Source organism: Lemur catta, chromosome 20 (genome assembly GCF_020740605.2).
Source record: "Lemur catta isolate mLemCat1 chromosome 20, mLemCat1.pri, whole genome shotgun sequence".
Lineage (NCBI taxonomy): Eukaryota > Metazoa > Chordata > Mammalia > Primates > Lemuridae > Lemur > Lemur catta.
In genome coordinates this window covers 3,175,459-3,203,435 of record NC_059147.1, presented here as the reverse complement: position 1 = coordinate 3,203,435, position 27,977 = coordinate 3,175,459, and the positions used below count along the sequence as shown (strand labels likewise).

Below are 27,977 nucleotides of genomic sequence, written 5' to 3'. Positions count from 1 at the left end.
GTTTCTGAGTGACAGATCACGACCATCCTGGGGGAACCCCCACGGGGGGTGTGGGACACGGGCCCGGCCAATCAGAGTCCCAGTGATCTGACTGGCTCAGGGATGGGCCAGTGACCCAACTCGGGCCCAGAAGTGTGGCTTGGGACTTTCCGTGAAACTACGGAGGAGGCTCTGCTGTAAGGGGGTTCGGCTGAAGCTGGGAGATGGCTGACCATCCCCAGGACAGCTCCCTCCTAAGAAGGAATCCAGCCCAGGGGAGAGCAGAGCTAGAAACGGACAGGGGTCCCTGTGGCGCCCCGGGCCCCACAGCGCCATGACCTAGACCCTCCATCTCGACTTGGGTTTCTGTCTTGTAACCAAAAGATCCCCGGCTCGATAACCTAGTCTCTTTTGACAGCTTTTGGCCAAGCTGGTCACGTGTGTGGTGTAGACGAGACACCTGGCCATCACAGGTGGGTTTGTTTTCCACAGCCCTCTTCCAACAGCTGACTGGTTTTCCCACAGTGAAGACCCCAGAGAGCAAAGCCAGACTCTGCCCACTCATAAAGTCACTCTTTATGTAAAAATTACTTATGTTAATATTATATTAATAGATTATGACCCCTTTAGTTAGAATAGGAAAGTCTCTGGTACCATTATTTCTTCCCAGATAGTCTGGTGAAAAGATTGATGTAAACATCTGGCCAAGAAAGTACTGACTCTATAATGTGGACTAGGTAGAGTCTTTCCTAAGATGTTGTAGGACTTGCTATTCCAAGTGTGGTCCTGGGACCGGCGTAAGTATCACCTGGGAGTTGGAAATGCAAACCCTCAAGCCCTACCCCAGACCAATTCTATCAAAATACCTGACGGTGGGGCCTAGCAGTGCGCATCTGAGCGAATTCAAGTTTGAGAACACTGTTTTGAGGAACTAATTCTCACTCTCAGCTGCGCAGGCTATTAATGCTCAGCTCCAGAGATTCTGGGGGTATGACCCGGCCTCTGAGTTTTTTCAAAGCTCGCTGTGTGATTCTAATGCACAGCCGGACCGGGAACCCAGCCCTCTCACTTTTCTGCGGCATCACGTTAGATTCTCACCCGCTCCCTCGAGGAGGAGGGTGAATAGGCAGTGTTACCGCCAACTGCCCCCATTTTCCGCACTCTGGAATTCAAGTGCTGCCTGCAGCTGCCTGCAGCATCATTTGATGTTCCCGAGCATACAGATTCCACAATCAACTCCAACGCATTTTGGCCTTGACCCAATTTATCTCAACAAAGGAAGAGAGAGAAGCCCTTGTTCTCTGCATCCAAACAGCATCGGGGGCATATGAAGCCAGCAGCCCGGAAAGATGAAAACGGCCAGGACTGTGCACTTTTTTGTAAAGAAAAATATGCAAAATTGGGGTGCTTTTCAACTTCTGGAAACTAGCTTTTTTTTTTTTAGTTTGGTTGCTTTTCTTTTTAATATGATGTATTCTTCTCAGGCCTCAAAGTACACAGCAATGCTGTGTCAAAGAAAAACAAAAAGCACACACCAGCATTCCAAAAACTGGTTCAGAAAAACAAGTGGGAGTGAAGCTAAATGAGGCCTATGACTAATGGTGATGGTTGTCTAATGGTGACAAGTCCGTGTGGACGACGTCAGGGAGGTGAGTCTTTGCAAACTCAGGGAGAACAGGAACAAATCTGGTCTGAGTAGCAGCATAACCTTGCCTGAGAAAACGCCTGCATTTGCTCACCTCCCCGGTGGCCTGCAGCAATTTTTATGTCTTTCTGTTAGCAAATCTGGAACTGGATTGAGAAACTGGGGACAGAGAGGACCTCGCATCGTTTGTTAACCCTTCCGTGTCTAGACAGCCAGTGTACCAGCCGCCCCACCTCCCGAGAAACTGGCGAGGAAGTAAAATGCGGACCTGTGGGGTTCCCAGGGTTGATGATGCAGAGCACCTTGGGGTCACAGTGGTCCTTGGCCTCCCGCACTGCCCGCCGGAGCTCGTTCACATTCAGGGCCCAGCAGTTCTCCTCGTCCAGGTAGTAGTTCACCTGGATGGCGTCGAGCTCAGAGATGACCGCGGAGTAGAGGGGGTACTGGGGGACGGAGATCAGCACGCCTGTCCGTGACTTGCCACCCCCGGAGACGAGAATCTTCAGAATCGTCTGCAACCGAGAAGTCACATCTAGACAGCCACCCCACTGCCCACCCCGCGGGAGCCGAGGAGCAGACAGGCCCTGCCGCCCGCTTCCAGCACAGCCCTGCACACGATGCCTCACTTCCCCGCGTCTCCGCGTCCTCATCTGAGACGAGGGCTGCTGCAGGGAGTGAGCAAAGTCACACGTTTCAAGTTCTTAGCAGAGCGTGTGACGCTTAGTTAAAGACTCAATGCTTGTATTGTTAATGCTTCTAAAATAGCAGTCCCCAAACTGGCCTGTCTCAGAATTATTAATATTCTGACCCCACCCCCGTAACCCTGATTCCGTATGCCTTGGGTGGGCCCCAGGAATCTGACTGACCGGCAGTATCAGCGCCTGCGGTCGGAAAGAGCCCTGGACAGCGCTGTTGAAATGGGACAGGATGCCCGCCTACTGCCAGCAGGTGGCGCTCTGACCCGTCAGAGCTGAGCAGACCGCGTGTGTGGTTGTGGGGTGTGTGTGTGGTAGTGGTGCGTGTGTGTGTGTGCGTGTGTGGTTGTGGGGGGTGTGTGTGGTTGTGGGGTGTGTGTGTGCGTGTGTGCGGTTGTATGTGTGTGGTTGTGTGTGCTTGTGGGTGTTTGTGTGTGTGTGGTAGTGGTGTGTGTGTGTGTGGTTGTATGTGTGTGGTTGTGTGTGTGTGTGCGCGCGTGTGGTGTGTGTGTGTGTGTGTGTGTGTGCGCGCGTGCGCACGCGCCTGTGAGATTCCTGAAAAACCAGGCCGCGGGAACTCTGCGGGGCATCAGGGGAGGAGGCAATAATTCACTGAATTAATAAGCCGGAGTCGGGTGCAGGAGATCTGCACCTGGCACGCGGGAACAGCTCCTTCCCCAAGCTCAGCTCCCGCTGCAAGAACGACACCAGACCGACAGGGGCGCCTCCTCGATGAGGCCCGCGCACCGGCCCAGGGCCCTGCCGCACCGGGCTGCTCTGGGAGCTGAGAGCAGAAGGCAGCGGAAGGTGCCGCGGTCGGGCGGCAGCCCCAGCGTTAGAATCCCACCTGCCACAAGAACCGGGCTCAGACCCCTGAGTGTCTCTGGGCCTCGGTTTCCTCCGGGGCTCCAGTAAGAATTTAATGCACTAGAAATGCTTTGCGGAAGGAGCAGCTCACTCAACAAACATCCACGCCCTGACGCTCAGGAAATGAAGACAGCCCCCCTGCAGAAGGAAGGAACCGGGTAGCACACCGCTCCTTGCGGAGGGAGAGTGAACAAGCCAGGCCCTGGGAGGGGAGTGCTACAGGCCATGGAGGGCCGCGGACCCCCACGCCCAGTCCAGACTCCTCCAGCCGAGCCACCGCGGACACGCTCCGCCTCTCTTCCTGCCTCCCAACGCCCCCTCAGTCCGTGCCCCTCCCAGACACAATGTAAATTTAAGAACATAAATCTAATTATGTCCCTCTCCGCCTTCAAACCTTCAACGGCTCCCTGCTGTTCCTAGGACAATGACCTAAATCCTCACAGTGGCCTCCAAGTCCCCAAGGACTCAGCTGCCACTGCCTGCCCAGCCCTGCTCCTGGGACCCGTGGCCGGGGCTGTGTGTGCCCGTCCACTCTGGCTCCCCGTCCACCCTGGCTCCCCGTCCACCCTGACTCCCCGTTTCCCAACTCCCGGCCTCCGCACACAGCGCCCTTCTGCTTGGAACGCGCTCCCTCTCCCGTCGCCCAGCCCAGCTCGCTCTGAGTGTCTCTGCTCAGCCCTCCCCAGTCACCTTCCGGACCCCTCACGCCCACCCCGCCAGGTCAGAGCTCCTGCTGCTGCCTCCTGAAGCACCTGTCCTCTTCACTGCAGAAGGGAACCTGAAAGCTTGTGATGTGACCTTTATCTATGTGGCACTAACGCTGGTCGTCTCCAGTACTAGCGTGCAGGCAAAGGCCAGACGACGTGTTTGGCTCCACACTGTCTCCCCGGCGCCTGGCACAGGGCCTGGCAGAGGAGGAACACGAGTTATGTGCCCAGTGACAGAAAGGCCAGGGGCACCCTCAAGTGCACCTGGGCTTGCTGGTGTGTGCCCTGAGGGAAATCGAGGCTACAGCGGTCTCCAGGCTAAAAGGGGCAAGAACTGCAGGCCACCAGGGCAGGGAGACCAGAGGGGTGGCCAGCCCTCCCCCCACCCAGGCCTGGCTCCCTGCTAGCCGGTTCAAATGCGTGGCCCTAACGTGCAAGGTTGTCCTCTGTGTGGGTGAACGCTGGCTAACAACAAGCCACCCCCACACGTACAGAAATGCCGTCGCTAGCCCCGGTGGTCAGGTAAATGTTGTCTGGGTCCGCAGGCACGCCACCATCTCGCCTGGTGATGTAGGCTGCCACATCTTCACGGATGCAGTTGACACCCTGGCTAGCGCTGTAAGACCCTGTAGGACAGCAAGCGAGACAGAGATTAGAGGCGGGAGGTCTGGCTGCTCAGGGTCAGTATGACAGCCATGTAAGTAACTGTGGGGAAGAGTAGTAAAGGGATCTCAGGTGGGTCCTGGCTCCTACTGCTCTGGGATCTGGAATTGTGGCAAGCTGCTTAGCTACCTCTCTGGGCCTCACCCACCCACCCTCTCATCCACCCCTCCACCCACCCACCTGCCCACCCACCCATCCTCTCATCCTCCCCTCCACCCACCCACCCGTCCTCTCATCCACCCCTCCACCCACCCACCTGTTCATCCACCCCTCCACTCACCCACCTGCCCACCCACCCATCCTCTCATTCACCCTTCCACCCACCCACCCATCCTCTCATCCTCCCCTCCACCCACCCACCTGTTCATCCACCCCTCCACCCACCCACCTGCCCACCCACCCATCCTCTCATCCACCCCTCCACCCACCCACCTGCCCACCCACCCATCTGTTCATCCACCCCTCCACCCACCCACCCGTCCTCTCATCCACCCCTCCACCCACCCACCTGTTCATCCACCCCTCCACTCACCCACCTGCCCACCCACCCATCCTCTCATTCACCCCTCCACCCACCCACCCATCCTCTCATCCACCCCTCCACCCACCCACCCACCTGCCCACCCACCCATCCTCTCATCCACCCCTCTACCCACCCACCTGCCCACCCACCCATCCTCTCATCCACCCCTTCACCCACCCACCTGCCCACCCACCCATCTGTTCATCCACCCCTCCACCCACCCACCCGTCCTCTTATCCACCCCTCCACCCACCCACCTGCCCACCCACCCATCCATATGTCCATTCGTCCATCCCATACTTACGGACTGCCAGTTCCCATATGCTCAACATTATTCTAAGCCCTGGCTTCTAATCAGTCAAGTGGTGTCCATACTTGTTCCACCCACCCTCCTAGGATTTATCCATGTCCTGGAACAATATGGGCCATTAGAGCTGCGATTCCTGTTTTTATCACCGGTGCCGACACACAGTTCTACAGGACTTGAGAAAATGGGTGCACACTTGTGCTCCAAAACAGCACAACCTGCCAGCTCAGCACCAACCGCACATCCCAGGGCTGCGGGGCAGGTGCCCCACCCACTCAGACCCCATGTCAACAATATCCTTGGGCTGCCATTTAGGGTTAAAATTCAGGCCACCATTTACATGAAGTTGAAAAACAGGTAAAATTAATGTATAGTGCTCCAAGTTACAACAGTGGTCACTACTGTGGGGCTGGGAGGTTATACAGGTGTGCACATGTGTAAAAATCATTCCAGTTGTCCATGAATATTGCTGCATTTTACTAATATTGGTAAAATGCACCAATTTGTTTGCTGTACCTCCATACAGTTTTTATTTTTTAACTTCAGGCCATTTGGGTTTTTTTTTGTTTTTTTTTGAGACAGAGTCTCACTCTGTTGCCTGGGCTAAAGTACCGTGGCATCAGCCTAGCTCACAGCAACCTCAAACTCCTGGGCTCAAGCAATCCTCCTGCCTCAGCCTCTCAAGTAGCTGGGACTACAGGCATGCGCCACCATGCCCGGCTAAGTTTTTCTATATATATTTTTATTTGTCCAGCCGATTTCTTTCTATTTTTAGTAGACACGGGGTCTCGCTCTTGCTCAGGCTGGTCTCGAACTCCTGAGTTCAAAAAGATCCTCCCGCCTCGGCCTCCCAGAGTGCTAGCACTACAGGCATGAGCCACTGCGACACCATTTATGTTTTTAAAATAAATTGGAAGGTTGGGTGTGATGGCTCAAGCCTGTAATCCTAGCACTTTGGGAAGAGGAGGCAGGTGGATTGCTTGAGGACAGGATTTCGAGACCAGCCTGAGCAATGTGGTGAGACCCCGTCTCTACAAACAATAAAAAAATTAGCTGGGGCCACAGTGGCCTCAAAAGGCACCGAGTTGAATTGGAAGATACGGATTCAGAGAATTCCTCCTCAGAGAAGAAATTAAAAACATGATAAATAAAAAGGAAAAACAAAAAGCTACAAAAAGTAGCCTTACAAAAAAAAATTCCTGTTTAGTGAACACAGAGGAAAGGAAAAACAAGTATTAAAGGCACATAAAACCAGAAAAAAAAAATTAGCTGGGCATGGTGGCATGGGCCTTTAGTCCTAGCTACTCGGGAGGCTGGGACAGGAGGATTGCTTGAGTCCAGGAGTTCGAGGCTGCAGTAAGCTATGATAATGCCACTGCATTATCATAGAAACTCGCCTAGAAACTGGGCGAGACCTTGTCTCAAAAAAAAAAAAAAATGGAAATATGTACTTGTACATGTGCAAAATCTCTCTGGAGGAATACTCAAACTGGTGAGGTGAATTCTCTGGAGAAGTGCACCAGGAGACTAGGGGTCAGAGGTGGAAGTCATTGTATGCGCTTTTAGACCTTTTGAATTTTATACATTTAAAAAATAACAGCCTATTCCATTTATTGATACTGCAAAACCATCACCAGGAGGAAGGATAGGGCTCTAAAAAATAGCAAATTCTTCTCTGGGGCCTCAGCATGTATCAGTTCAGGCCTGGGATCCAGGAGGAACATGGTTAAAAGCTCTGAACTGAAATGCCCTGGCTTTGCCTCAGCCTCTTTGTGCAGCATTAGACTCACCCCTTTCCCTCTGACTAGCCGTGAGGGGGTGGGACCAACGCTCTAAGGTGTCAAGCAACAAATATTAACGTGTATCAATTCTGGGTGGTAGATACAGGGATATTTGTTGCATTTTCTTGGGTATTCTAATACATTTAAAGTATTTTGTAAATTAAAAAGGAGGGGAAAGTGCAAATGCTAGTAGTGTTAGAGAATGCTTTCCCCACTGGGTAATTTATTTGATATTTCTGAGTATAGAAACCTTCCAGGGCTCCCTATTTCCCCCTACCTTCTTTGAAGGTCCTACTTCCCACCCCTGGGGCCTGGCTATCCCACAACGGCCAAGGGCTCCCCTTTCCCCTGCCTTCAAGTGCAGCCATTTCCTTGAATTCCCAGACCCTCACCCACTGGCAAGTCCTCTGCATCTGGCACAGACCTTCCACCCTTCTAAGGAGGCTCCTGAGTTTCTTTTTCTTTTTTCTTTTTTTGAGACAGAGTGTCGCTATGTTGCCCAGGCTAGAGTGAGTGCCGTGGCGTCAGCCTAGCTCACAGCAACCTCAAACTCCTGGGCTTAAGCAATCCTCCTGCCTCAGCCTCCTGAGTAGCTGGGACTACAGGCGTGTGCCACCATGCCCGGCTAATTTTTTCTATATAGATTTTTAGTTGGCCAGATAATTTCTTTCTATTTTTAGTAGAGACGGGGTCTTGCTCTTGCTCAGGCTGGTCTCGAACTCCTGACCTCGAGCGATCCGCCCAACTCGGCCTCCCAGAGTGCTAGGATTACAGGTGTGAGCCACCGCGCCCAAGCCTGAGTTTCTTTTTCTTTAGATCTTATGTCATGCTCCAGACTGCACTGATCCTTCAAGGCTCATTTCCAGTCTGTCTCCAGGGGGCCTGCCCTGAAAGAGTCTGCCCCACCCCCAGCCTCTCTCCTGGCCTGTAATTTTGCCAGTTATTTTATACAGAGGGAGCCCTCCTCCCCATGTTGACTGCTAGCTCCCTTAGCGTAGGGACTGTTACCTATTTCTTCTGTGCCTCTCTCCTAGAGCACCTAGCCCACTGCTCGGCCACACCTCACTATACCCCTGCTTAGGACCCGCTGCCAACCTAGGTCCTAGGGCCTAGAACTGGCATCACTGCCACTGCAAAGCTCCCAGCCTCACTGAGCACGGCCGCACCAGGGCCCCATCACTCAGTCACACTCGGTTCCCAAACCTTGCACAGCATGTGCCTCACACTCCCTGCTCCCTCAGCCTGGCACGCGGTCGCAGGTCCCACTCAGGCTCCACGTGAGCTTGAATGCCACCTTCTCTGTAACCCTCTCTCTGCATTAGAATCCCTTGTTACAATCCTACAGCTTTCTCCAGGAACAACTGGGGATTATGTGTTTATATGAATCCTGTTAAATGTTTCTCCCTTTATGAGCACAGAAACCCTCCCCCCCCAGCCCTCCACCCTGCCTCCTCTGCCAGTGCCCTGCATCTCTAGCACGGTGCCCAGCGTCACCATGTGTGGTCAGGGAGGGGCTCGCCGGGGCAGACGTGTGCCAGGTTTTACCTCAATCCTATGACAGATCCAGGACACAACCTGAGAACCGAATTACTCGTCAGACAGAAAATAAATGAAGTCTTGGCAGGAATTTTAATGGACATGTTAAAAACATGTCCCCAGGTGAACGTCAAGACTTTGTGGACATATTTAATAATCCCCACTTGGGTCAGGGTGGCCCTGGGCACAGTGACACGCTCCATTTTTTACCTTCATGGGCAGGAAAGTGCCGTTCATGGCGTAGCTGACAGAGCACAAGGGCCCCACGTCCCTGGCATGGGAAGGACCACACTGCCCCTCTGCCCGCAATGGGCAGGGCCTGGCAGTGACCCCCACAGGGGCGGGGCTTCTCCACACCGAGCAAAGGCTTTAGCAACACGTCAACCTTCCCTGCAAGCCCAGGAGCTGGGTACAGAGTACTTCCTAGTTGAAGGAGGAGGAGAGAGGCCCAGAGTGCAACTACCTCACCTCTGTTCATGAGATCCTGGGATGGAACTCAGTGTGGGTCACAAAAACCATGAAGGCCGACTGGTCTCTTTCTGTAACACCCCAAGAGGGGACCGGCAGGGACACAGCCTCCCAAACCCACAACCCCAGCTCTGGCTGACACAGAGTCGCACAAACCTGTTGGTGAGGCTTAGCGCAGTGGACAAGGGTCCCCAGACATTCACATCAGACGACCAGAAGGCAAATCCCACCCCACCCCCCGCCCCACCTCTCAGCTGGGGCTTCCAGGAGTCTCGACCCACGGTCTTTGAGAAGCACCTTTGTCCTCTGGGCCAGGCGGAGGGGGCAGGAGGAAGAGGAGCTGCGGCCAGGCCGCTGGGCTGCCTTCTGCCAGCCTGTGGTGTGGGCCTCGGCATGCAAGGTGCTGGCCCACACCCCAGCCAGCAGGCAGGCAGGAAAGCGAGGGGTGCTGGCCCCTTCCTGCGAGGGCCACCCCCAGGACAGTGCCCAGCCTCAGAGAGAGAGGGCTAGGGGGATGGCCACGGCAGGAAGGTAAGCAGAGGGCTCTCGATAAAGGGACACAGCAAAAAAAGGTGAGGAAAGAGAGGGAGACGACAGAGACCAAGGGGAGCTGGTTCCCTGCCGGGCAAGCCACAGAAATCTGTCTCCTCTAAGCTCCACATTCCAGAACATCAGGACGCCCGTCCCAAGAAAGCTCTGAGAACAACTGGACTCCTCAGGGCGAAGGAAGCCGGTTCCGGTGTAGGCCTCGAAGAAGGAAGGGGCAGAAATAAACAGGAAAGGAGATGGGAGGATAACAAGGGCCAGAGGCTCAAAGCCCAGCGGGGCAGGGGAGGGAGAGACAATATCCCTTTCACATCCACAGGGCAGGTCCGGGCCCTCCTGCCAGGAAGTCCTCTGGCGGGACTTCTGTCCCAGGCAGACCGCTGGGCGCTGGGCGTGGGCTCCCAGCAGAGCGGAGGGCGAGCGCCGGGGTGACGGCACACGACCAAGCGGGGAACTGGCACAGACGGAAGAAAGCACAAGGAGGGGGCCGGAGGGGTCTTGAGGCGCTGCCTTCGCTAGCAACTAGCCACAACCTCCTAGACGACCAGGGACACGTTCGGAGCTGGGGCCACAGAGAGATAAGAATGCTGAACAAAACTGGCCACTGCGCTGCCACTCCACCTCCGTCCCCGGGCAAGCCTTCTGCTCGGTGGAAGGCAGGCTCAGCGGGCGACCAAGCTGCGCCCAGCGTCACGGGAGACCGCGTCGGCACCGCCAGCTCAGGGAACGAGAGGCTCCCGGGCCGGTGAGAAGAGGAACGCTATTTTTCACATACTCTGTGCGTCTGCCACCCCACACCGCCACCCACTCACCCACACGCACAATCCCACATTCCAGACTGGGGCTCCAGCCCACCACACGTCCATTTCACGCCCTTGGGGGCCTGGCAATTTGGAGCCTCACCCAGGCTGTTCCCGCCACAAGCCTGTAGGATCCGCCGGGCTCGTTTCTTAGCATCTTCCGGGAAGCTGGGGCTGTCCAGTAGGTTTGGGTAGGTGCAGAGCGCCATCACCTGGGGGAACAAGGTGCAGGCTGGGCTCCCAGCACCCCACTCCCAGAGCCCAGGAGGAGCACAACAGACACTGCGCAGGGGGCAGTAGGAAGATGACAACTTCAAGGGACAGTGCTGCAGCACACCTCTCCGCAGAAGGGGAGAAGCCGGGAGTCAGGACGCGCCATGACCTGGGCTTGGGGCCAAGCACGGGCTGCTGGGAGAGCGGCCAAGGAGTGGAGTGAGGCTCTATCAGCCCCCGGCCCCAGCGCGTCCACAAAGGACCGTGCACCGAGGCACAAGGACCAGGGGTCTCCTGGGCAGGGGGCCAGGGCTGAGTGCACAGGCGAAACCCAGGTGACAGGAACAGGGCTGCAGACCCCCCTGTACTCACAGCCTGTGCTCCTCTCTAGGCCCTGGGTCTCCCCCAAGGCCTGGGCCCCCTTTCCTTCCCAGCTGAAAACCGGGCCAGCTTCCTCATCTCTGTAACATAGAAAATCACCCTAACCTCACAAATTAACAGGATTAAGCAAGGAAATGTGTGCAAAAGTGCCAGTAAAACCCAGCTCACTGGGCAAGTGTAAGCTGGTGGCTTAGGAGCTGAGCCAGGAGTGCTGAGGGGTCGGGGCTCAGGGCTCTGACACCAGCCAGGGGACTTCAGCTGTGCCAGCTCTGGAGCTCGGCTTTTCTCCCCTGCCTGCCCCACTCCCAGGGGCACTTGTGCGATTACAGGGGTGTGCAAAGGCTGGCGGCAGCCGGCACCTGGAGGAGACGCCGGGCCTGCCATGGCCGGCAGTGGGGCTGGATGTGGGAGGCATCTGCCGGCCAGGAAAGGCTGAGGCCTGTTCCGAAGCCTCAGGCGCGTGTGGGGAACCTCTGCTGAGAGAGGCCACTTTCGGCCCCCGCCTCCAAAGCCCACACTTCCAGGACAGTCGGGGCCTCTGACCTCCCCACGCCCCCATGTCCCTGGCAGGGCTGCTCTGTTTGGCCTCATGTATTTCCTCATCCTGGGCCCAGGCTGGGACTCTGTGTCCAGGGCAGCTGGCCTGCTCTGAGGGGCAGGGGCAGTGGCTGCGGGAGGGGGCACGGGGCACACGCCCCACACCAGCGGCAACCGCGGCGCCCCTCCCTCGTGAGCTGCGTGAACTCCCTCAGGGGCTGTGGGCTGAGGCCCCCTGCCCTTCTCAGCCCTCTGGCCCAGAGAGCACGACAGGGAAAGAGAACAGGGGTGCGGAGTGCTCAGTGTCCCTGCCCACCCCAGCCTGGGAACCTTAACCACATTTTGGTCTAAAACAGGCTTCAGTCCTTCTCCCAGAAAAAGCTGTCCCACAGCAGGTCTCCTAGTCCCCCACTTCCACTCAGGCTGCCCTGAGGCTTCTCCTGCCCTGCCCGCCCCCCTGCAGCCCACCACTCCCCAGTTCTGGCCCATGCGGCACCTTTGTGGCTGGTGCTCACACGAAAACACTGACACTCGCCCCTCCTGGAGCCCTAGGGAGGGAGCTGGGTCACTCTGGAGGCCACCAGAGGAGCAGCTCACACTGGCTGCCAGCCCCCTGTGCTCTCATGCTGGCGGGGGCTGCGTCACCCAAGGCAGGCTCTGGTGGTCTCCACTGCTCCAAAGCGCCGCCGCCCCCGGGAAGCAGCAGAGTCAACACTCAAACCCAGGGCATCGCCCTGAGAAGCTGCCTCATGGCCACTGCCAAAACCATCTCCCAGCCCGGGGTCTCTGCCTCTACCCTGGGCTGTTGCCCTTCCAGCCAAGTCAGCTCTCAGGATACCAGAGCAGCCCCAAAATGGGTTTAGGAATTTCCAACAACCTTGGAAGGGGAGGAGGCCAAGGGAGAGAACCAGAGGGCATCAGGCTCCGCCCTGTGGGATCCTGGAGCCTGCTGTGTCCCGAGGGAGGGGGAAGGACAAGAGGATGACCCTACAAGCCCATGCCAGCCCCTCCCAGCGTCTGGCCCTTGGGGCCAGCTCACCTGTCGGAGGAAGGTGATGGGCTGCTGGCCCATGGCCTGGGCGTCCCCGATGTTGGCTCGGATGACCTCAGTGAACGGCTTTTTGATGCCCTGAGCAGAGAGAAGGCGACAGGTGGTTACTCAGAGACTTAGATTCCCGAGGCCAAGCAGTGTTGCCACAGGATATTAATAAGTGGCCCTATTTTGAGCCTTACCAAATGTCAGGCATGGTGCCGAGCCCTTGATGTGCCCGGTCCATTTAACCTTCACAACCACCCCATGAGGAAGAACTAGTATTAATCCCATTTTACAGATGAGGATTTTAAGGCTTCAAAAGGCTAAGAAACTTGCTCAAGGTTACATGATTGATAAAATATAAGTACTGGGATTGGAACCTAGGAAGCCAGAGCCAAGATCACCCTTCTTAACCACCATGCTCCACCACCTCCCACTTTCCGGAAAGGCTGCAAGAGCCTTCCTGGGCTGCCAGAGCATCCGGAGCAGCTGCAGGTCCACAGCCCGACCGTCACTGCGCAGCGGGGGCCAGTGTGGCGGGAGGGAGGCAGGAGTCAGCAGCAGAACATGCCGAGTGTCAGGGAGAGAGGGTCCTCGGCTGCCCTGCACCCCACCCCAGGCGCAGCTCTGCCTCGAGGCTTAAGTCAGTGACCAGGGACACCAAGGATGCCCCTGCCTCTGGAAGACACGGAGCAGCAGGGAAGGCACAGGGTTATTCTCTTGCAACTCTTGCTTTGCAGAATGAAGAACGTGGGTTGATTTTCACATTTTTAAAAAAAGCATTAAGGATGAAAAGATTGATTGAAGAGCAAAATTGAGGCTATTGCCTAAGCAATGCCTTTAGCACAGAAAAGAGATCAGAGACAGAGGAGCTCGGAGACCCTTGCAATGTCACCGAGGAGGGGACTGAAGGTCACCCCTGCTGCTGCAAGGGCAAAAATGTGGCCTGACAGAGAACCGTGGGCACCTGGAAACATGGGGATTCCACACAGCTCCCTGAAAAATCTAGAATTAGCCACTGGAATCAACAACAGGTTCAAGGACTCGCCGGGCGCTGAAGGATTACCTGAGACAAACAGCTGAGAGCGCCTGGCGCGTGCAGACATCCTCGTCTTACAGGCTGGCCGGGGACACGCCGTGCCGAGGCGGGAAGCCCTTGCCCAAAGGTACCCCAAACACAGACTTTAGAGCACAATTCTGTGGCTTTGACACTTGTTTTTTCTCCTTTTCGTGCAACGCAACGTGTGAGTAAAAGCAACCTTAGCCAACTTGACCTTTTTAAAATCGGTGATATACACCTTAAGTCAAAACCAGGGAGGCTGTAAAATCGGTGATATACACCTTAAGTCAAAACCAGGGTGGCTGAGGCAGGAGGATGCCCCGAACCCAGGAGTGCGAGACAACCTGGGCAACAGAGAGAGACTGTCTCTAAAAAACAAAACAAAAAAACCCAGCAGGCTTGAGAGACAAAAGTAGCTGCTAAACAAGTTTCTCTGACTCCTTTGCACCCCTAGGCCTGAAGGTGGGGTGTGCTGAGGGAGACGTCCCAGAAATGGCCTTGTCCTTCATGAACAGGGCTTAAAAGGCATGTTTCTGGAGGAAAAGGGGCCACTGAAATCCCTTGTGCCCCATCCACTGAGTTCTTCAGGGCTGGCCAATATGGAGGAAGACCCCCCAGGAGCAGCCACGGCACCGGGGGAGCTGAGGCGGGGACAGAGTGCCCAGCCCACCGGGGCAGGCTGGCGCGGAGGCCCGGAGAGACCCGGGCTGTGGGCGTGTGGCACGAGCCCCGATGCTGGGGTGGGGGTGCATGCAGCCACAGAGCCGCTGTGCGCCGAGGGCGGCCCGACCGGCCCCCTGGCACTGGCTGGGGCTCTGCCATGGGGCCCCTTCCAGCCCAGCTGAATCCCCACAGCCCCCAGGCCTAGCCAGCTGCACCCAGGTGATTTCTGTGGCGTGGGCACAGCCCATTCCCCAGCAGGGAGTAAATCTGTCACAGCTGCGGGCCCTGGGCCAGCCCAACACGGAAAGAAGCCAGCCTGGAACAGGGCCCTCGATGTTCCCCTCCCGTGCCCCCTCCCCGCTCTGCCCAACAAGTCAGGGCCTGCCCATGTGGGCCTGGGAACGCCAGGCACCTCCATTCTTGCGTCATGGCTCCCGCAGACTCCGGACACTTTGCTGTGATTGATGAGCCGGGGCGTAGGAAACTGGCTCCCTTCAAAGGGGACAGGAACCAGCCTGCCCAGCCGAGGGCCAGCGTACAGAGCAGACGGTTCTGAGCAGACTGCTTCTGGGCACTCACAGTCATGAGCTAGGAAAACGCTGTGTGTGTGTGTGTGTGTGCGCGCGCGCGCGCTCCACATGGGCTAGGAAACACCAAGGCGCACAGTCATGAGCTAGGAAAACGCAGTGTGTGTGTGTGTGTGTGTGTGTGTGTGTGTGTGTGTGTGTGTGCGCGCGCTCCACATGGGCTAGGAAACACCAAGGCGCACAGTCATGAGCTAGGAAAACGCAGTGTGTGTGTGTGTGTGTGTGTGTGTGTGTGTGTGCACGCGCGCGCTCCACATGGGCTAGGAAACACCAAGGCGCCGGGCAGACTCCACACAGTGATGCGCACAGTGACCTGCCCAGGCCTCACAGGCATACCCAGTGCTGACCTTGCCCCGGCCCAGCCCCCAGGGCCCTGCCCGGTCAGAGGGACTAACAAGCATGTAGCACCCTGGTTTCCTCTCATGGCATTCTAGAGCCCACCTGTCTAATCCACCTGCACGCATCCCACCCAGAGCTCCCTCTCTGTGCGGCACGGAGAGAAGATCCCACCCAGGGCAGGCTTCCTTCCCCCCACTTTGGCTCAGGTAAGAATCAGGGGATTAGGCCTCCAGGGCCTGGGGATGGCATATTTCAGAGGGTGTTAGCAGGGAGAAGGAAAAGAGACCTATCATTGTCCTTCCCAGTCCACAGACCCAGCATCACCACGAGGGTCAAAGGGCTGATGGGTGATTTTAACAGGCCTAAGGCACAGCAAAGGAAACCGTCAACAAAACGAAAGGGCAACCTACAGGACGGGACCACAGCCGGCCCTCCCTATCCACGGGTTCAGCATTCATGGATTCAAACAACCATAGATCAAAAATATTTGGAGGCCGGGCATGGTGGCTCATGCCTGTAATCCTAGCACTCTGGGAGGCCGAGGTCGGAGGACGGCTCAAGGTCAGGAGTTCAAGACCAGCCTGAGCAAGAGTGAGACCCCGTCTCTAAAAAAAAAAAAAATTGGAAAAAGAATTGTGTCTGTACTAAACCTGTACAGAATTTTTTCTTGCCATTATTCCCTAAATAATACAGTACAACACTTTCCATAGCATTTACGTTGTATTATATGTAATCTAGCGATGATTTACAGTGCACAGGAGGATGTGCATAGGTTATGCACAAAAACTACACCACTTTATATGAGACTTGAGCATCCTTGGATTTGAGAGAGGTCCTGGAACCAATCCACTCACAGATATGAAGGAACGATATTTGTAAACCACATATCTGATAAGGGATTCCTTATATCCAAATATCCAATACATCCAAATAACGAACTCATACGACTCAATAAAAAAAAAAATAGCCTGATTAAAAAATGAGCAAAGGACCTGAACAGACTTTCCAATGAAGACATATAAATGGCCAGCAGATATATGAAAAAGATACTCAACATCGCTAATGAAATGCAAATCAAAAACCACAATGAGATATCACTTCACACCTGTTAGAATGGATATTATCAAAAAGTTAAAACGTAAGAATTGGCAAGGGTGTGGGGAAAAGGGAACCTTTGCATGCTGTTGGTGGAATGTAAACTGGTAAAGCCATTATGGAAAACAGTATGGAGGTTCCTCAAAAAATTAAAAATAGAACTGCCAAACCATGCAGCAATCCCATTTCTGGGTATATGTCCAAAGGAAATGAAATCAGTTCTTGAAGGGGTATCTGCACTACCTTATTCACTGCAGCACGATTCACAGTAGCCAAGATATGAAATCAACCTAAATGTCTGTTGACAGATGAATGGATAAAGAAAATGTCAGGGAGTGCATACATGTGTGTTATATGTACACACACACACAAACACACACACACACTGCAGTATTATTTAGCCATAAAAAAGAAGGAAATCCTGCCATTTGCAACAATGTGGATGAACCTGGAGACATTGTGCTAAGTGAAATAAGCTAGACACAGAAAGACAAATACTGTATGATCTTACATGTGGAATCTAAAAAAGATGACTTCATGGAAGCAGAGGGTACAGGGTGGTTGCCAGGGGCTAAGGGTCGGGGAAAATGTTGGTCAAAGGATACAAACTTTCAGTTTTAAGATGAGTAAGTTCTGGGGATCTTACAGCATGGTGCAGCATGGTGACCATAGTTAGTATTATAGTTTTGTTATAGTATTATGGTTTACTTGAAAATTGCTAAGAGAGCAGATCTTAAGTATCTTCACCACACACACACAATATGGTAACTATATGTAGTGGAGAATGTTATTAATTTGACCATGGCAATCATTTCTACAGCCATATTACATACACAAAGTATACACATACCAAATCATCACATTGTATAACTTTTTTTTTTTTTGAGACAGAGTCTCACTCTGTTGCCCAGGCTAGAGTGCCGTGGCGTCATTGTAGCTCACAGCAACCTCAAACTCCTGGGCTCAAGTGATCCCCTTGCCTCAGCCTCCTAAATAACTGGAACTACAGGCGTGTGCCACAACACCTGGCTAATTTTTCTTTTTGTAGAGACAGGGATCTCACTCTTGCTGAGGCTGGTCTCGAACTCCTGAGCTCAAGCAATCCTCCCGCCTTGGCCTCCCAGAGTGTTAGGATTACAGGCGTGAGCCACCATGCCAGGCCTTTTTTTTTTTTTTGAGACAGTGTCTCACTCTATTGTGCAGGCTAGAGTGCAGTGGCGTCATCAGGCGTCATCATAACTCACTGCAGCCTCAAATTCCAGGGCTCAAGCAATTCTCCTGGCTTACCTCCTGAGTAGCTGGGATTACAGGAAAGTGCCACGCCTGGCAATACATACAATTTTTATTTCTCAATAAAGCTGGGGGAAAAAATAGGCACGGTGCAGTCTCCTCCTACAAGGGATATGGCTCTTGTCATTTCACGTGACGTGTGGGTGGGAAGGCTGGATAGGATGGCTACTCCCCAGAGAACCACCTTCTCATTCAACAAATATTTATTGATCACCCAGGCCCTGGTGACAGGAGTTAGCAACACAGATGTGGCCATCCCTCTTCAGAGCTCAGGCTGGTGAAGAGTAAGAAGTGGGCACAGGGAAGGAGCAGGGCATGGGAGAGAGGACGTGTCAGGCCCTAGGAGCATCATGTGAAAGGCCACGAGCCTCCTGACCCCACGAGGGCAATGAATGGGGCTGGAACAGGCAGGACGTCCTACAGAGAGCTCCAGAAAAGGCTCCAGAGATAAACCCCCACGAGACCCCACGGTCCCTGAAAACAGGTGCATTTCACAGCTGAGGAAACTGAGGCTTAGCACAAGGTCTGGTCCTGACACAGAAAGAAAAACCAAGCCAGAGAAAACTGGAGGTGCAGCTATACACACCCAGATTGGGAGATGCCACTGAAGCAGGAAGGCTGGCTGTAGGTAGGCTCCTCAACTCTGGGGGTCTTTGGGACAGTCAACTACAGAAGCCAAGATTTGCAGGGCAGAGCAGGGATGAAAACTGAACGAGCTCCAAACAGTATAATTCATGCCAGCAGGACTAAGGCCCAGGCAGGAAAGAGAAAAGCCCACTGAGCACCTTCCCAGATCCAGAGAGACTCAGGAGGTAAGAAAGGAAGATGGGCCTTCACACTTCTTTCTCCAAGCAACTCTCACTAGCTTGAGAACAAAGACTCTTGACAGTTCTAATTAGCTTCTAGCCTCAAAGCACTGTTACTAACATCTCAAACTAGTCTTTAGGAGAAATAAATTGGCCTCATTTTGCCAAGGTGTAAACCAAGGCATGTGTGCTCTGAATGCCTTGCCTGGGGCCCACAGCACACAAGGCAGAGCCCAGGACAGGAGCATGGTGATTTGGGCAGGGTGGGTGGGTGCAGAGTTACTCCCATTGGAAGACCACCCCACAAATTTTATTTTAAAGTTGCATCTACACTCTATAGAAAATGACCAGTGAGGTTTCACCACCCGCACTTGGCACATCCAGGGTTTCCAATCTCAGTTCTGCACTCTGTGTTTTTATCTGTGTTTGGATACAACACACACTAATGTTAACAGCAGTGATGTCTTCCCCTGTTTGTGAATGTTTTGCCCCAACTGCATGTTACCTTTACAACTGGAAGAAGTAAAGTCATTCCTCTGACTCCACTTGTGCCAATCCCCAATCCCTGCCCCCCAGTAAAGCAAGGGAAAAAGAAGTAGGTTAAGGAAGAACAGTCAGATCTGTTCAAAACTCCTTTTAATTGCAGTTTATTTTTAAGTGCTGTTCCCAGCATACACCAGGATCTGAAAAGCTAAGATAGGCTCTCCCCTTTGGAGCCGCTATCGGGGAGAAGCAGGGCCTCTGTGAGATCACATAGCTGGGGCTGGAGGAGAACGGCCCCTTTCACACCCCTTAGGCCACCTCCTCTCCTCCTTCAAGCTCTCCTGTCACAAAAGCAGTAAGAACGGGCAGTCAGCCCAGCAAGCCACCCCAAAGTCAAACACCAGAGCCATGTGTCCAGCCAAACAGCCCATGCTATTTGCAGAGCACCTGGTGAAATGACTCCATGGGCAGTATAAAGGCTGCCACTGGGGGTCATCTCAGATCCCCAAGGACATTTTCGAATGGACAAGAAGGTACAAAACTCAGGGCAGGGGGGACCCTGGGCTACCAAGCCACTTCCCTCCATTTATACACTAGGGAAACTGAGGCCCAGAGCAGATATGGGATTCACCCCAAGTCCCCCTGTTCACTACAAATCCCAGCCCAACTCATCTCTAACCTAATCCAACCCCTTATAACACCATTCTACTTTTTGACCACTATGGTTCAAGACACAGGTAGAAAACCGAAGCTGTGCAAAGTTAAGGCAAGCCAAAAATAAAAAAGAAATGACTGGGGCACTAAGGCTCTCTCAGAAGGCACATTGTTTAAGCTGGCAAAGTGAAGAGCGGCTGTCTCCCAAGGATGAAAGGTTTACATGAGGCTATGCTCGTTTGGCCGGGGCTGTATGTCCAGCACCTACAGCCAGGTAGCTGAGACTCACTAAAGTGGGAAGAGGATGAAAAGGGAGCTTGAATGAAAGCACCAGAGAACGTAGGTGGACAGAAAGAACTTCTCAACTAACTCAGGAGTAGGACACGGGGGTGTGGAGCATCTGTCTTGGAAATCAGAGATGCCTCCCGCCTAGTGACCAAGAAATTTGCCCACCTGCAATCATCAAGCTGCACCCCTGCTGGAAATCCTTCCTGGCTCCCCCACTTCCCACCAAAATGCACCATAAAAGCCTCAGCCTGGCACATGAGACTCCAGTCCACCTTTTCTGTCTCATTCACCTCCTACATCCCTCTGGCAGGCAGTGTTCTTCTAACAGCACCAGCCCCCTCCCAAAATGCCCAGAACTTCCCAACCTCCTGCCTTTGCTCACAGCACTGCTCCCACATGGAATGCTCTCACATTTTCTGCCTGCTAAAGCATCCCACCAATCCCTAAAGAATGGGGGGAGGGGGGTTCAGGCCCAGAGAACAATATGGCAGTCAGCTCCCTGAAAGCAAAGACAGTGCCCCTCTGTCCTCATCATCCTCACACTTTATGGAGCCCACAAGGGAGGTGTTATTTAGCAAAAGGTACAGGTAATTCCTGGAACCCCTGCCAGCCCTGGAACCAGAGAAATCAGCTGTAACGTGATAGACCAGGAACACTTTAATCCCTTTGTTTTGGCAGAGAGACTGCTGCCTCCAGGAGGGCCAGCTCCAGCCTGCTAGGCATTAACAAGAAGCAGAGCAGCAAAACCCTGTGCTCTCTGTCCCTGGCCCACCTCCGTGCCAGGGAGGCACAGCAATGGAGCCAGCCTTCCCCGGGCCAAGCTTTAAACTTAGCCCTGCAAGAAGTCCGCAGGAGACACTGGACTGACTTGTCCAGCTCACTGTTTTGAGTCAGCAGAACTGGGTGTCCCAACAAGGTCTCAGCAGGCCATGAGCTTAGCAAACGCCCGAAGTCCCCATGGGAAAGAGGGCCAAGTGTCATGGCTCCCCTGAGGCCTCCTCCAGTGCACTCGGGGAACACTACGGGATCCCTTCACCCCCGAGACACTGGGATTTGCTGCCTCTGAGAGCGAGGTCAGGAACGACCCCCCATTCCCATTCTGAGCCAGACTTATCTTGAGCAAGCAGCTGGGTGACTATTTTATCAGCTTCTACAGATCTCAGGAGTGTTTACTTTTTTAGAAAAGCCCTCTTGCCTCTCCTTTCCAAATTTCACCCAGGTTAGATCTCGGTTCCTACAGGGGCATCTCTTACGCCCACCCCAGCCACCCTGGTGGTGGGGAGGCAGAAATCACTCCCGGCTGTGTGGTCACTTCGCATCAAGCTATGAACTCAAGCCACACTCCCGGCCAGTGAGCCGGCCACCAAAGCGAGGAAAGTCCCAGGGGCACCTTACCAGGGCCCCAAAGGCCGACCCTCGACTCTCCACCTCGGTGACTGTCCTCGGAAAGACAAGGGGCCTAAAGGGAGGAATTCCGCCCACCCTCCTGCAGGCCCCACTCGTGTCACACTCAAGACTGGCAAAGACCCAAAAGGCCTCAGACAGACAGAGAGAAGCTTGGGGAACAAACCCAACTCTGCCAAGGTCCGCTCTCCCTCCCTCCCCTCCAGCCGCGCCTCCTCCGTTTTACTTTCTTCGAAGCACTTATTCACTGTCTGAAGCTCTCCTGTTTATTTGATTCACTTGTTCTCCTCCCTCCAGCAGATCTTGGTTCCACGAGGGTAGGACAGGCGCCAACGCGCCGGGCCCGGCAGCTCGGGCCGCTCAGCAACGGCGCATTCAACTCAACAAGTGAACCGCATTCGGGCCTTTGCGCCGGGCACTGCCGGGCGAGGGGAGGGGAGGGGAGGGCGCCCTCTCGTTTTAGCCCAGCTTGGCTGAACGAAGGAGCCGGCCCAGGGGGTGGAGGCCCGGCGGGAGGACCCGGCTGGGGACAGCCACCGTCCTTCCCTTCATCGGCCGCCCGAGCCTCCCGGGGCCCGCGCTCACCCGCTGCAGCTCCAGCTCGATCTCGCCGGCCTTGAGCACGATGGGTCCCCGCACCGCGTACTCCACCGCCTTCACCTGCGGGTTCATGGACTCGAGCGTGAGGATGCGCTCGCGCCGGCCGCGCTCGGGCCGCACCTTGCGCACGGCCGGGGCCTCGGCGGCCGCGCTGCTCCGGCTGCGGCCCCAGGGGCCCGGGGTCGGGGGGCGGCAGCCCCGCCGGACCAGCGCCGCCGCCCTCTGCATCGCGCCTGCGGAGGGAACCCTGGCACACAAAGAGAAAAAGGACAGACGCGTCGCTCACAGTCAGGGCGGGCACCCGTCCCCGCCACAAGCCCGGCCAAGGGCTCTTTCAGCGGGCGGTGCCAGCCTGGCTCCGGGGCTGGGCGCGCGTCCCCGGGACCGGGACCCTCCGGCGCCCGCGCCGCGCCCGGCGCCGCACGACCGGGCTTGGAACGGCCGCGCTCGAGCGCGCCACGCGCCCGCCGCCCCCCGCGCCCGGCCCGGCGCCCGCAGCCGCATCCCCGCGCCGCCCCGCGGCCCCCGCGCCGCGCGCTGCCTGCCGGGCCTTGCAGTCCTCCCGGCCGCTCGCAGCCGCCGCGGGCCGCGGGCCGGACTACAAGTCCCGCCGGGACCAGCGCGGGCCGCGCGGGGCGGGCGCTCGGCCGCGGCGGGGGGCGCCGAGCCGGGCGGGGCCGGGCCGGGGCTGCCCCTGCGCGGCGTCTGCGAATCGGGAGCCGCGCGCAGTCCGGCCCCGGAGGTGCGTCCCGCCTCCCTCCGCCCTCGCCTCCCAACACCTGCGGGGACACGGGCTTCGAGATGGTGCAGTCTTCGCCCCGAGTTTCATCATCGGGCCGGACGGTGCCAGCAGCCGCCAGACGGGGCCGGGAGGAAGTGGGGGCTCGAAGTCTGGGACGTGACTGTGCCACCCTGCCCCTTGTGAATGTGTTTCCTTGTCAGCAAGACGGGGATCCGTCCACAGCCTTGGTCTCAGGGCTGGTGTGAGAATAAAGGACCGTGTACTAGCGGGTCGGACTTTTCCTGACCCCTCCATCTGAAGCCCTCCCCCGCCTCCATCACTCCTGTTTTATTTCCTACCTAGCGTCTGAAATGATCTTCTGCAGACTTTTTACTGGCTTAGGGTCTACCTCCTCCCGTCAACCACGCGAGCTCCAGACGGGTAGCAGTGTCTTTCCTGTTTGTGGTGGTCACAGCACCTCTAATAGTCCCCGGCACATAGGTGCCCAGTAAACATTTGTTGAAGAATGAATGGTCAGCAGAAGGTAGCTATTATTTTTGGTGAAGGTATCTCCAGGCAGAAGACTTCCTGACTCACCCAGAGCAAGAGCAGGGCAAGGCTAGGAGGTGGTGTAGGACGGTGCGAAGAGTAGGAACAGAGAGACACCAAAATCTACAGAGAGGATGGGGAGAAGTCACTTCCCTCTCTCAGCCTCAGATCCTCCATGTGCAAAATAAATTGGATTAAATGGTCTCTAAGACCTCTTTCTGTTCATGGAAATTCCATGAGTCTACGTGTTTCAGACCAGAGCTCCTATACCCCAACCAACACACACATTCACAGTAGTTTGTGAAAGTTGGGGAAAGAAGCACTTAATAAACACCGCAGTGTAGGGAAAAGGTAGCAGGAAATCTGGTTTGAATTTACACAGTTGGGTGCAGACACTTAACTGCACATGTGATTTTAAGCACATCACTCAGCCTTTGTGAAGGCTGCTTCCCCCAAGTGCACAATGGGGTAACAGCTCCGACCTCGTGGGGCCCCGGAGAAGGCTCAATAACGTGACTTTGTAAAAGCCAAAGCTTGGAGCCTGATGCTGTGAGTCACTCTTGTTCATCCTTGTCAAGAGAATACCATATACTTTGATTAAATAAATTGATTGCCAATAAAAGAGGAAAAGGAGTGGGAGAACAACAGAAACCAAAGATATCCTGAGTATTCCTGTTAGTGAACTGGCTTGGCCCACTGAGGGCCCTGAAAAGTTATTTGAGCTTCTCATTTACTGGTCCCACCCCCAGCACCTGTGTCTACACCAGCTCCTTCCCTGCCTCTGTCTCAATAGCCAGGTATTCAGTCTCCGGGTAAAAGATTCTCCCACAGTAAGCTTAGCTCCTCCGATAACTCCACCGCCTTCAATGTCGTTATCACCTGCCCTGCCCAGTTGGGGAGACACAAAAACACATCTCTCTACCTCCAAAACATGCCTAACCTTGACCTGCATATGTTGTAAATGCAGTCCCTTGCTGTCCACCCATGGGTCAGTACACCGTGTTCTTCCTGTTATCTCCATCACTGATCGGTAGGGACAGAGGAACTGGGAGGGAGGGCTTAGAGAGGTGATCAAAAATCCATTTGCACAACTGGGAAAAACACGGAGCACACAGCTCACTTACGCAGGCTCCCATGCCATCATTGTAAAAAACAAAAACAGGTAGTTAGTGTTCCTAATATGTTCTCTGCCAACCTGTCTCTCTGAGATTGTATTCAAGAAAAGCTCCTTTGCTTTCTTGCGAACCGCATTTTACAATTTGCAAAGCACTTTCTGGCCCAGAAGTACAGGCAGTATTGTCCCCATTTTGCAGATGAGGCTCAGAGAAGCTAAGTGACTTGTTCAGGTCACACAGCTAAGTGGAGAGCAGGAATTGTAATTCCTAACCCAGTGCTACAGCCCACACAGACAGGGACCAGTCTCGTGTAGCTCTCTGGGTGTGGAAATTTGAGCTGCCTGTTGCAATGCACTGAGCCTTTGAAAAGTTTTTGGATAGTAACTGTGATAAGGATGGTGGTAATAGCATGAACTGTGCTTGTATTTTGCTCCCTATACCAGGTGGAGGTGGGTAGAAACTGGCTCCTAAATATTAAAGATAAAACCTGATATGGTTTGGATGTTTGGCCCTCCAAATCTTACGCTGAAATTTGATCCCCAGTGTCGAATGTGGGGCTTGGTGGGACGTGTTCGGGTCATGGGAATGAATCTCTCATAAATGGCTTGGTTCCCTCCTGAGGTGAGTTCTTGCTTTATTGTGTAAAAGAGTGTGGCACCACGTCCTCTCTTTGTTCCTTCTCTCACCATGTGACACGCCTGCTCCCCCTTCACCTTCCGCCTTGGTTAGAGGCTCCCTGCAGCCTCACCGGAAGCAGCAGACACTGGCATGATGCTTCTTGTACAGTCTGCAGAACCATGAGCCAAACAAACGTCTTTTCTTTATAAATTACCCAGTCCCAAGTCTTTTCTTTATAGCAATGCAAAACAGACTAAAACAAAACCTGATTGAAATGCTGGTGAATGCTCTTCCTATAAACTGGATAAGAGCTTGTCTACCCGCACAGCTGGGGGAGTCATATGTTTTCAAGATGTGATATCCATCTTCATTCCTTAATTCAACAAGTTTTTCTTGGGCACTGGGTTATGTTCCAGGACTATGAGGAGTCAAACACCTACCTGTGCAGAACATAGTTTCTTAGGGGAGGTGGACGTTAATTAGGTAATCAAACACATAAACATGTGATTACAAACTGATGGCTGCTGGGGAGAAGAAGGATGAAAATTTATGATCCAGCAGATGTCTGAGTGAAGGTTTCCTGAATGAAGTGGCCCATGAGCGGCCCCCAGCCCCAGCCCTTGGGAGGATGGGGACAGCAGTACTGGCCAGCGTGGAGCTGCCTGAGCTTGCAGGCGGCCCTAGTGAAGGAGCGTGCACTCGGTGGCCCGGGCAAGGCAGGGCGTGGGAGTCCAGCCATGCCCATTGTGCCAGGGCTTCCCAGCAAGTTGCCTGAGGTTTCTCGGCCTGCAGCAGTTTTTCTCTCTCTGCCCAGTCCTGCTTTCTCCTACTGCCTCTTGTAGAAGTTAATCCCTAGGATCCAGATTGCACCTCGCACCACACCTCCGTGTCAGTGGTGAGACGGACAGCTTTCCAGGCCAGCGACTGCTGAAGGCCTAGAGATCTGAGAAATTCCAAGAAGGCCAGAGTGATTGCAAGGCAAACAGTGAAGGATGACAGGGATGGAGGACACAGGTCAGAGAGGTGAGCAGTGTCAGGGCAGGCAGGCCAGGGCTTGTATGTAAGAATTCTGGTCTTAGGATGACTAAGAATGATTAGAAGCCTCTGGGAGGCTTAAAGTAGGGAAGTGATACGATCAGATTTATGTTTTAAATTTTGCCGCATGGAGGCTGGATTGGAGGAGGCTCTGGAGGGTGCAGGAGGATAAATGTGGCACCAGCCAGGTCCGATGTTGGCCTAGATGAGAGGGTGGGGGATGGGACGTGGACAGGCTCTTCCGCATCCCCAGCACCTAGTGTAAGACCTGGCACACAGGTTCTCAGTAATTGTTATTGAATGAATGAGGAAGTAGATTCTGCTAGGTCCATGTTCTCGAGGTATTTGCAGTCCAGCAGATGGGTGGAGTGTAGTAAGCGGGGTAAAGGCAGCCCCAAGAGTGCAGACCACCCAGTCCTTGGAGGCAGTGAGGCCGTTCCTAAACAACCGCAGAGCAGAACAGACAGTGAGGCCGTCTGCTGTGAAGAGCAGGTGGTAGTTGCGGAGCTGCAGTGGGGGCGGGCAGCTGCCCAGAACACCAAGTCATGCTGGGCCGGGTGCTTGGGTGACGCTTTCAAAGGTAACTCTTAGTCCCTTGCCCCCAAGGACACTTGGGAAGCCCAGTAGAAGTTAGTGGGCTCTCAATAATCACATGCCTTAGCTCATGGTCTAGGGGCAGTGATTCGAAAGTGGCCAAGGATCACCTGAGTGTTTGCTTAAAATACGGATTCCAGAGTCTTTTTTTTTTTTTTTTTTTTTTGAGACAGAGTCTCGCTCTGTTGCCCGGGCTAGAGTGAGTGCCATGGCATCAGCCTAGCTCACAGCAACCTCAAACTCCTGGGCTTAAGCGATCCTACTGCCTCAGCCTCCTGAGTAGCTGGGACTACAGGCATGCGCCACCATGCCTGGCTAATTTTTTCTATATATATTTTTAGTTGTCCAGATAATTTCTTTCTATTTTTAGTAGAGACGGGGGTCTTACTCTTGCTCAGGCTGGTCTTGAACTCCTGACCTCGAGCGATCCACCCACCTCGGCCTCCTAGAGTGCTAGGATTACAGGCATGAGCCCAGGATTCCAGAGTCTTGGCCCAGACTTTCTGGTTCTGAAATTCTAGGGATGGTTTGGCCCAGGAATTTTCCTTTAATTAGGATCCTGATATGCACTAAAGTTTGAGAAACACAGGTGCAGGACCCGGCTGGGCTTGTCACAGTGGGAAGAATCCAGATCAGGGAGGTCTGAATTCTGGTTCCAAATTTGTTATTAATCCCACGTGTGTGACCTTGAGCCAGGGCCCTCCCCCTTTTCAGCAGTTGCTTCGTTGTCTGCAGAACAGCCTGGACTTCCACCAGATTTCCTAGTTCCCTGCTCTTCTGAGACACTTGAAGACATTACAACCCCCTCCTCCAAACCGACGGATCCTCCTGGTCTCAGCGGCAGGCTCTACTCATCGAGCCTTGGTTTCCGCACCTGTCAGCGACAGTGACAACACTACCTGCCTCTGAAGGTTGCTGAGAGGATTAGAGATGGTATTTTTAAATTTTATTTTTCTTATGGATTTTTGGGTAAATTAGAAAGTCTGAAAACAGTTATTTTAGGAAAAACTCAAACCGTGTTTTTCCTCTGCTCTCACACCACCACAAGAATCAACACAAAAGACTTCTGTGACCAACTGTGGTTTTTTTCCCCTTCCAACAAGCAGCAGACAGCAGCTGGGTATCCTCCACTCCAACTCCAACATTATCTACCTGGAGATGGTGTCAGATCCCACGGGCCGAGCGCTCAGAACCCAAGATGCACCCCCTTCAGACACCAGTCGCAAGTCTGAGCCCCCTGGAACTTACAACCAACGGGCTACCCGTTGGGGTTTCCACAACCCTCCCTCTTTGGGTTCTGTTAATCCGCTGCAGTGGCTCATAGAACTCAGGGAAACACTTACGTTTGCTGGCTGATTAGAAAGGACACAGGCGAAGAGACGCGTAGGGCGAGGT

At 54.3% G+C, this 27,977-nt stretch overlaps 1 protein-coding gene and 1 long non-coding RNA gene across 2 annotated transcripts in view; both read right to left on the bottom strand.

The window, feature by feature from the left end:
* GPT2 (glutamic--pyruvic transaminase 2) overlaps positions 1-22,365 on the bottom strand; it is a 34,561-nt gene extending 12,196 nt beyond the window's left edge. The window contains exons 1-5 of the mRNA XM_045533347.1: positions 21,936-22,365; positions 12,688-12,777; positions 10,621-10,729; positions 4,386-4,519; positions 1,893-2,136 (exon numbers count right to left, since the gene is read on the bottom strand). Of these exons, the coding sequence (XP_045389303.1) occupies positions 1,893-2,136; positions 4,386-4,519; positions 10,621-10,729; positions 12,688-12,777; positions 21,936-22,178 (820 nt within the window). The 5' untranslated portion in view covers positions 22,179-22,365. The remainder of the gene's footprint in view (positions 1-1,892; positions 2,137-4,385; positions 4,520-10,620; positions 10,730-12,687; positions 12,778-21,935) is intronic.
* LOC123625142 lies at positions 3,198-4,357 on the bottom strand. Its single transcript, XR_006730413.1, has 2 exons — positions 3,939-4,357; positions 3,198-3,324 (listed from the first exon to the last, which is right to left on the bottom strand). It is a non-coding gene; the product is annotated as an uncharacterized LOC123625142 (long non-coding RNA).
* Positions 22,366-27,977: the final 5,612 nt, after the last annotated feature.